General features: G+C 40.6%; 1 protein-coding gene across 1 annotated transcript in view; it reads left to right on the top strand.

Annotated features, from left to right (window-relative positions):
- The first annotated feature begins 7,558 nt into the window (after window positions 1–7,558).
- LOC135512209 (leucine-rich melanocyte differentiation-associated protein-like) overlaps window positions 7,559–10,499 on the top strand; it is a 412,825-nt gene continuing 409,884 nt past the window's right edge. The window contains exon 1 of the mRNA XM_064933983.1: window positions 7,559–7,803. Coding sequence (XP_064790055.1) covers window positions 7,762–7,803 — 42 coding nt within the window. The 5' untranslated portion in view covers window positions 7,559–7,761. The remainder of the gene's footprint in view (window positions 7,804–10,499) is intronic.

Below are 10,499 nucleotides of genomic sequence, written 5' to 3'. Positions count from 1 at the left end.
CGGGCCGGTCGTTCTGCTGAGGCGCGGGAACCTGTAGAGTTGGCCGAGGCGCGGGAACCTGTAGAGCCGGCTGAGCCGCGGGAACCTGTAGAGCCGGCCGAGGCATGGGAGACTGACGAGCCGGTCGAGGCTTGGGAACCTGTCGAGCCGGCTGAGGCATCCCCGGTTGCGTCGGCAGCAGCACTTGGAACCAACATCAACAGTAAATCCCTGTTGCTTCCACTTGGGGAGGATTTATTTTGTAACGTGTATGCTAAGAATCGAGAAGTAAGTACAGGGAGTGAATTTAATAAATAACGGAACATGTAACACAAGTAGCGTACAGACATGAAACACAGAAACAGAGTCAATAATGCCTGGGGAAAGAACCAAAAGAAGTGAAAGATATAAGAGTGGTAATCAGGAAGGTGATGGAGTCCAGGTGAGTCTCATGAAGCGCAGGTGTGCACAATGCTGGTGTGCGTAATAATGAATAAACTGGCGACGTAGAGCGCGGGAAAGGGGGAGCGGTAGATGTGACACCCGCGGATTTTAACTTACTGTTAATTAGAACAGTAGAATACAAAAGGTGCAATTTGGAAATTTGGAAAAACTTCTGTTAATATGTCAGTCACTGACTGCAATTTTTTTACAAAGATAGTTGGCCGCTAGACTAATTTACCAAAGCGGCCAGCTATCTAATGGATTTTGTTAGTCACTCTCACGCAGAAATCATATTAAAACCTCCTAGAGTCTATTGAGCACAGGTGCTAAAAATAACCCATAGAATTGAATGGAAGTATGGAGGCAGTTTTATGATAACAAAAATAAGGGGTTAAATATGTGTAAAAAAAAAACATATAAACTCAGCAAAAAAAGAAACGTCTCCTCAAATGTGTTATTCTTCGGCAAACTTAACATGTGCAAATATTTGTATGAACTTAAGATTCGTATGAACTGAGACAAAAACTGAACAAGTTCCACAGACATATGACTAACAGAAATGGAATAATGTGTCCCTTAACAAAGGGGAGGTCAAAATCAAAAGTAACAGTCAGTATCTGGTGTGGCCACCAGCTACATTAAGTACTGCAGTGCATCTCCTCCTCATGGACTGCACCAGATTTGCCAGTTCTTGCTGTGAGATGTTACCCCACTCTTCCACCAAGGCACCTGCAAGGTCCCGGACATTTCTGGTGGGAATGGCCCTAGCCCTCACCCTCCAATCCAACAGGTCCCAGACGTGCACAACGGGATTGAGATCCGGGCTCTTTGCTGGCCATGGCAGAACACTGACATTCCTGTCTTGCATGTAATCACGCACAGAACGAGTGGTATGGCTGGTGGCATTATCATCCTAGAGGGCCTGCAGGAAGGGTACCATATGAGGGAGGAGGATATCTTCCCTGTAACACACAGCGTTGAGATTGCCTGCAATGACAACAAGCTCAATCCGATGATGCTGTGATACACCTCCCCAGACCATGATGGACCCTCCACCTCCAAATCGATCCCGCTCCAGAGTACAGGACTCTATCTAACACTCATTCCTTCGAAGGATAAACGTGAATCCAACCCACTCCTGGTGAGACAAAACCACGACTCGTCAGTGAAGAGCACTTTTTGCCAGTCCTGTCTGGTCCAGCGACTGTAGGTTTGTGCCCATAGGCGACATTGTTGCCGGTGAAGTCTGATGAGGACCTGCCTTACAACAGGCCTATAAGCCCTCAGTCCAGCCTCTCTCAGCCTATTGTGGACAGTCTGAGCACTGATGGAGGGATTCTGCGTTCCTGGTGTAACTCGTGCAGTTGTTGATGCCATCATGTACCTGTCCCGCGGGTGTGATTTTCAGATGTACCGATCCTATGCAGGTGTTGTTAGACATGGTCTGCCACTGCGAGGACAACCAGCTGTCCATCCTGTCTCCCTGTAGTGTTGTCTTAGGTGTCTCACAGTACGGACATTGCAATTTATTGCCCTGGCCACATCTGCAGTCCTCATTCCTCCTAGCAGCATGCCCAAGGTACATTCACGCAGATGAGCAGGGACCCTATGCATCTTTCTTTTGGTGTTTTTTAGAGTCAGTAGAAAGACCTCTTTAGTGTCCTAAGTTTTAGCACCTGTGACCTAAATTGCCTACCGTCTGTAAGCTGTTAGTGTCTTAACCTCTCTAGGGTATGTGGGACGAGTCCCACCTGGCCAACATCCAGTGAGACTGCAGAGCGCCAAATTCAAATACAGAAATACTCATTATAAAAATACAGAAAAGATATGACTATTTTACATTGGTTTAAAGATCAACTTCTTATGAATCCAACCACGGTGTCAGATTTCAAAAATGCTTTACGGCGAAAGAATATTGTACGATTATTTGAGAACATAGCCCAGCAGACAAATCATTATGAACAGTAACCAACCAAGTAGAAGAGTTACACAAGTCAGAAATAGAGATAAAATTAAACCCTTACCTTTCATGATCTTCATATGGTGGCACTCAGAAGACATTCATTTATTCAATAAATGTTCCTTTTGTTCGATTAAGTCTCTTTATATCCGAAAATCTCTGTTTTGTTTGCGCATTGTCTTCAGTAATCCACAGGCTCAAATGGAACAGGCAGACAAAAAAATCAAAATGTATTGTATCTGTAAAGTTCATAGAAACATGTCAAACGATGTTTATATTCAATCCTCAGGTTGTTTTTAGCCTAAATAATCTATAATATTTCAACCAGACAATAACGTAGTCAATATAAAAGTTAAACAAGAAAGGTGCGCTCTCGGTCGCGCGCATGAAAAAACTCTGCGACACTGTAGGGTCCAGTCATTCAGACTGGTCTTACTCGCTCATTTTTCAGAATACACGCCTGAAACAATTTCTAAAGACTGTTGGCATCTAGTGGAAGGCATAGGAACTGCAAATTGAGTCCTAAGTCAATGGATACTGTAATGGCATTGAATAGAAAACTACAACAAACAAAAATATCCTACTTCCTAAATGAAATTTTCTCAGGTATTCGCCTGCCAAATCAGTTCTGTTATACTCACATACATTATTTTAACAGTTTTGGAAACTTCAGAGTGTTTTCTATCCAAATCTAATTATATGCATATCTTATTTTCTGGGCCTGAGTAGAAAGCTGCTTAATTTGGGCATGCTTTTCATCCAAAATTCCAAATGCTGCCCCCTACCCTAGAGAAGTTAACAACCGTTCCACAGGTGCATGTTCATTAATTGTTTATGGTTCATTGAACAAGCATGGGAAACAGTGTTTAAACCCTTTACATTGAAGATATGTGAAGTTATTTGGATTTTTATGAATTGTCTTTGAGAGACACGATCCTGATAAAGGGACGTTTCTTTTTTTGCTGAGTTTATATATGCAGTACCAGTCAAAGCTTGGACACGCCTACGCATTCCAGGGTTTTCCTTTATTTTTAATATTTTCTACATGTTGAATAATAGTGAAGACATCAAAATAATGAAATAACACATATGGAATCATATAGTAATCAAAAAAGGGTAAACAAATCTAAATATATTTGAGATTCTTCAAAATAGCCACCCTTTGACTTGATGACAGCTTTATACACTCTTGGCATTCTCTCAACCAGCTTTACCTGGAATGCTTTTCCAACAGTCTTGAAGGAGTTCCCACATACTGTATGATGAGAACTTTTTGGCTGCTTTTCCTTCACTCGGCGGTCCAACTCGTTCCAAAACATCTCAATTGCGTTGATGTTGGGTAATTGTGGAGGCCAGGTCATCTGATGCAGCACTCCATCACTCTCCTTCTTGGTCAAATAGCCCTTACACAGCCTGTAGGTGTGTTGGGTCATTGTTTTGTTGAAAAACAAATGATAGTCCCACTAAGCGCAAACCAGATTGGAGGGCGTATTGATGCAGAATGCTGTGGTAGCCATGGTGGTTAAGTGTGCCTTGAATTCTAAATAAATCACAGACAGTGTTACCAGCAAAGCACCATCACACCTCCTAATCCATGCATTACGGTGGGAACCACACATGCGTAGATCATCCGTTCATCTACTCGGTGTCTCACAAAGACACGGTGGTTGGAACCAAAAATCTAAAATTTGGACTCCTCAGACCAAAGGACAGATTTCCACCGGTCTAATGTCCATTGCTCATGTTTCTTGGCCCAAGCAAGTGTCTGCTTCTTATTGATTATTATTATTATTATTATTTGCAGCAATTCGACCATGAAGGTCTGATTCACACAGTCTCCTCTGAACAGTTGATGTTGAGATGTGTCTGTTACTTGAACTCTGTGAAGCATTTATTTGGGCTGCAATTTCTGAGGCTGGTAACTCCAATGAACTTTACCTCTGCAGCAGAGGTACCTCTGGGTCTTCCTTTCCTGTGGTGGTCCTCATGAGAGCCAGATTCATCCTAGCGCTTGATGGTTTTTTTCAACTGCACCTGAAGAAACTTTGAAAGTTCTTGAAATGTTCAGGATTGACTGATCTTCATGTCTTAAAGTAATGATGGACTGTCGTTTCTATTTGCTTATTTGAGCTGTTTTTGCCATACTATGGAATTGGTCTTTTACCAAAGTGTGCTATCTACTCTATACCAACCCTACCCTACACAACTGATTGGTATTTAGAAAGAAAGAAATTCCACAATTTAACTTTTTACAAGGCACACCTGTTATTTGAAATGCATTCCAGGTGATTACCCCATGAAGCTGGTTGAGAGAATGCCAAGAGTGTGCAAAGCTGTCATCAAGGCAAAGGGTGGCTACTTTGAAGAATCTCAAATGTAAAATATATTTGGATTTGTTTAAAACTTTTTTGGTTACTTCATGATTCCATATTTGTTATTTCATAGTTTTGATGTCTTCACTATTGTTCTACAATATAGAAAATAGTACAAATAAAGAAAAACCCTGGAATGAGTAGGTGTATCCAAGCTTTTGACTGGTACTGATATATATATATATATATATATATATATATATATATATATAGGACAGACTTCAAAGTCTTGTTCCTTAGGAGTCCTAAAATTCAAAATCAAATAGCTAAATGATCAATGGAAAGCAAATTCTATGTGGGTGCACCATGAACTTCACTCAACCTGTGCCAATGGCGGGAATAGTCATTAAGTATGTTATCTTCCCAATATTTAGGTAGGCATACAGAGAAAATGTGTACTAATATGTGGCTTCAGTAATGCATGGTAGGCTGTCACAATTCTCAGCAAAATCTCTCAGCTATTCAGCTTATAATTATAGAACATTTAGATAATATGTGGTTAACAAACCTAGTTTCAGGTAAAGCATAGAGCCGACTTCAAACAGTTTAATTAATTTATCACAACTGCTGCCGAATCAGGCTACCAGCTGATACCAATTGACCCCAGTACAGGGCCGGGGTTATGGACGAGGCTTAAGGGCCTGGCCCGAACTACCGTATCTCCTTGCCCGTCCAAATAAAATACTTAAATATTGATCATTTATTTGACGGAGTCCCGCGTCGAAAGAAAGCCGCATCAATCTCAGCTAAAGCATCCAAGCGAGCGAAACAGCCCCCTCTGTTTCAGTATGTGTAGACCATGTGTCTGATGCTGTCCCGACCAAGAGTATTGCATGTCATACTATTTCTGGCCAGACAGCCTCAAACACCTTTTTTTTTTTACATGGGCTACATAATTTAAAACAAATTGCGGTGGATTGTTTCAAATCGCAGGCGTGTTTGCGTGGCAATAGGTCTAGCTGATTGAGTTGTGGCTGTCAGTGAAAAGCATCTAAAATATGTGTGAAGATAATGTGTCTTGAGTATAATTTAAACGTTTGCATCAACAAGGGGAGTGGTGTGTGGCGAAGATATGGTGCGTCTCTCTCCAGATTGCATGCATAATAGTGCCCATTTTGCCAGTCTTATTTCTGATTGTCTTAACTCAGCACATACACCACACATATTTTCTTCGCCTCGAACACGTATTTTTTAAACATACATTTAGAATGACAGTTCCTCAGTATTTTATAAATCTTTCCAACACTCCCGGTCTTGATAATCACCAAGTCTCGGTATGAAAGAGCAAAATATCATGATCTGATGATCACATATATCCAGTGGAAACGTCATAAAAAACAGCTGTCGTTCCCGAGCTCACTGGCCGAGGAAACTTTGAGAGCACGGAATAGGCTAGTTGATAAAATGCTGCAAGTTGGCGACAACTTCTGGCTGGACCCTGTGATGATTTGATACAATTGAACTTCACTAACAATAGCTCAAGTCAAGACAGATAGGAAGATTGACATAACCTGAATTTTCATCAGGATATACTGTTTTCATTTTGTCGGCTTTAGGCCTATGTATTTTACTTAGTTAATGATGGAAGTTATTGGCTATCTCTGAGTTCTATGCTCTCATTTCTTTAGCCGCTAATGGATCAAATCACAAGTGTATCAACGTGTCAGTATGGCAGAGGCTAATGCTCTTTCCATAGTCTAATTTTAACCTTTAGATTTTTTAAAATTTTACTTTAGATTTCTATGATTAACCACGTGACTGATTTTGAAAATGTGCATATAAAAATAATCATAACTGGCACGCAGATCGGTAGACATTGTAGGATAAATTGTAAGCTTCCCCACACTTGAAACACACGAGCTGTCCACGGTCTTTGCTATTACACCCATTTAAGAAAGGGTTAACGCACAAACGCGTGCACGCATAGGAAATCGCGTGAAAAAACGGGCCAGCCTATTGAATTCAAATGCCCTTCCAAGTGATTCGTTTTGGCACAGTGTCTGCCCCAGTAAACACCAAGCAAGCAAAAACAGTTATCAAGTAAGTGTAAATCCCATATGTCGTTTTGGAGCAAGTTTTGTGTTCTACAACACATTATTTCCTATATGATTGTACTGATGTGAATGGATTAGGCGTACAGTGTTTTGATTCTATCAATCACCTCCACCTGTTCCAGATGCGTTCTTCTTCAAAATGTAATCTCTTTAAACCCCTAGGCTACATGCTGTCTGCGGAGTCTGATGAGAATTTTTTATATTTTATTTAGCCATTATTTAACTCTTAAAATCTTCACTAGTGCACGGCCTAGTTTTGAGCTCTCCAATAGAAGTTGAAAAATTGTGACACAACCGAGTTACCGCAGCCACGTATCGTCGTTTTTCTCAAATGTATCTTATTAAAATCTGAATGTAAACCTTACCTTAACCACACTGCAATACCTATGCCTAACTATAACCTTACATTTGTCTTGATGAATGTTTACGATAGGCCAGCCAATTTTGACGCTGTGGTAACTAATGACAACCAAACGCATGCTGCCATAATTTCGGTTGTCATTAGTTACCACATTCACAAAGTCATTTTACAAACACGTTTATAGCTTATCGTATAAATCTATGAAAACAAAAATGTGCTTTTGGTCTCAATTGAAGGTTACGGTTAGTCATAAGGTTGGCAGTGTGGTTAGCGTTAGAAGAGAAATTGTACAAACAGGCAGGGTTTAGACATAACTATGACTTTGTGACTGTGGTAACTACTGACGGCCCATTTCAGTATTAGCGCGTTTCCGTTTTAGGTCTGCTGATTCCGAGGAATCACGCGGAAGTAGTAAATTAGACGCATCAAGTAGTGCAAATCACCAACCAAAACAGTGACATTTTGGAAAACTATTGAAAGTAAAGTTTATTTTATTTTAAACAAGAGGACATGTGCCAGTTCCATTCCGATAGTTAGGTTATTCCGTAGAGGTAGCCTATAGTCGCTGAATTGTCATCATCAGATAGAGTTATGGCATGCAGCGACTCTATGGTGTCAATGAATGGAACTCAAGTAAGTGTGAACTATTTCAAATAAAAAGTTTTCATGTCTCTTGTATGTGATATTTAAAACGAATAGTAAGCCATACAGTCGGATAGTTGTCAGTGTTTGTCGTTCAGGGTGTATGTTGTTTTGTGTGTTCCGTGTTTTTTTGGTAGGCTATGCTGCATTGCCTCCGTTATGCATTGCCCAAGAATGTAGCCTACTGCGAGCATACCCTTAACGTCCAAGGACCTTATGTTATGTTCAGAGGCAAACTGTCACTGTCACTGGCAGCCAATACAGCCAAATACTTAATCTAAACGTAAATCGATTCTCAAATGCGGTACGGTTCTAGAAACGTTATGCCCTCAACTTTTATATCACAACAAAATAATTTCACAAAGGCTAAATATACACGTACACTGTTTTTAACCGGCTTTTACACAATTTCAACCGACAGTAGGTTACTTTTCAGTTCAACACGTTTTTGGCTGTCGCTCTGTTACACACAGGTGTTCGGCATGCTATATAGCTAATGATTGGCTGACATCCGTGGTATATCAGACCTTATACCACGGGGATGACAAAGCATTTATTTTTACTGCTCTAATTACGTTGGTAACCAATTGATGAGAGATAAGACCACCTAAATTCAACAAAAGGCTAACTTTGGGGGTCTCTAAATAATGCTAATTTAACCATATACCTATTTGTTTAAAATGCAATTTGTAGTCTACTGCTATGGTGGTAAATATTGAAATCAATGCTTATTCCAAATGAAAAGAACACTCACCTCAGTGTCATGGTTTAAACCATTTTAATTTCATGTGGCTGCACTTGTCATCCTGGGTCGGTCCTGTATTTTTAGACCCTTTTCAGGTGTCCCGATTTTTCTTTCTACAAAAAGGTCCAATTGTCAGCGAGACACATCAATTAATTCAAGCTTCAAGAGTGTAAACCTAATGACAATCGGCAAATGTCATTACACTTTTTGGTGTTCTGTATCATATCTATCTTTCCATATATCAAATGGGTGTGTGCACAGTGAGTGCCCTGTTTGGATGCTGGAATGAATTAACATGTGCAGATAGCCTACTTTTTGAAGTGATTTGTTTGACAATCAGAAACATAATGACTGACTGTGTTCATGACACATTAAATGTGATACTTTTTTTAACCCCTTTTTCGTGGTATCCAATTTGTAGTTAGTCTTGTCCCATCGCTGCAACTCCCGTACAGACTCAGGAGAGGCGAAGGTCGGGAGCCATGCCTCCTCCGAGACACGACCACGCCAAGCCGCACTGCTTCTTGACACACTTCTCACTTAATCCCGGAAGCCAGCCGCACCAATGTGTCGGAGGAAACGACGAAAAGCTGGCGACCAAAGTTAGCATGCAGGCGCCCGGCCCGCCACAAGGAGTCGCTAGAGCGCAATGGGACAAGGACAATCCCAGCCGGCCAAGACATGAAAAAATAGAGAACCCCCTGAATGTCACAGTATAATTCAAACTCTTCCTAAAGGCTGTTCGTGCACCCAAAAAAATTCACGAGGCAAGCTGAAGTTCAGAGGCTGAAGTTTACGCCCTTTGATTTTTGTTTGGTCAACTGTAGGGATTCTTCAATTAAGTGTTTGTTGCCATTCAGCAAAAGGTTAATAGTTTTCATTCACATTTTTTCCCTTGACAAATACTGCACCAAACATCTTTAGTTAATGTAAAATTGCGTGACAAAGATCTCCTCTGCAAAAACGTCAAAATTAATGACTCATTTCTTGAGTTATTTTAGATTAATTCTGTCTATTTTGAGGAAGTGTATACTGGCTACGGTGTCTCCAGATGGGCAAACAATACTATTCTCGCTTTTTTTCCTTGTTTTTCAAGCAAATGACTTTTTAAGGGAGGATGTGCATACACGTTTGGTTCGTTTAGCTGTGTTCGGATAGGCACCAGCCGAACCCGAAGCACGCAGAAGGCTTAACCCTATAAAGGTGTGTAGAAATTTTACCTTTTGTTTTTTGAAAATGATTTCTCGCTGATATGAAGGTTATGTTTCAAATGTTTCCAAAACCGTATCACAAAAGAGGCGTATCAATGTTTAGAATGAGCTTTGGTTCAGCATCGTTGCACCCCCTCAGCTAATCAAAATGGACGTGGAGTCATGAGAAGGGCTACGCTACTGGCATGTGACACAAATAAAAGAGAATTCCTGCGCATCTGTAGTGGTATGATGCAACTCATTTTAAAAAGTATGAAATCACGTCACAGCAGCTGCACAGACAAAGCTTTATAAACTATTCAGAGTTTTTAATCAATGTGTTGAAGCTGAACATAGTTGTGTACACATGGCAGGTGTGTACAGAGTCACTATCCTGCAACTGTACCTGAAACGTTACAGAGCATGTTTTAAATGAAAGTGACAATGTAACTTACCAAGTATCATACCTGGAAGGTCTCTCACATTGACCTAGCAATCAAATGAATGAAAAGACACTCACTGTCTAATATTATTGGATGCGTGTCTGATAGAGAACGTGTGGTTTTTCGTGTCATATGTTTTACAAGTCCTCAGGTTAGGCTTGGGCGATATACCATATACCAGGTTATTTAAAATACAGATAGTATGATTATTCTTTTTCATTTTATTTGTGGTGGGGGGACCCCCGCCTTGCAGGGGCTGCGGGGGTGTTTTCACACCTCTGCTTATAACTAACTATAAGTTATGCATAT

Source organism: Oncorhynchus masou, chromosome 24 (assembly GCF_036934945.1).
Source record: "Oncorhynchus masou masou isolate Uvic2021 chromosome 24, UVic_Omas_1.1, whole genome shotgun sequence".
In the NCBI taxonomy this organism is placed as follows: Eukaryota; Metazoa; Chordata; class Actinopteri; order Salmoniformes; family Salmonidae; genus Oncorhynchus; species Oncorhynchus masou.
The sequence above is the reverse complement of the archived record's forward strand: the minus strand, read 5'-3'. Positions and strand labels throughout refer to the sequence as shown.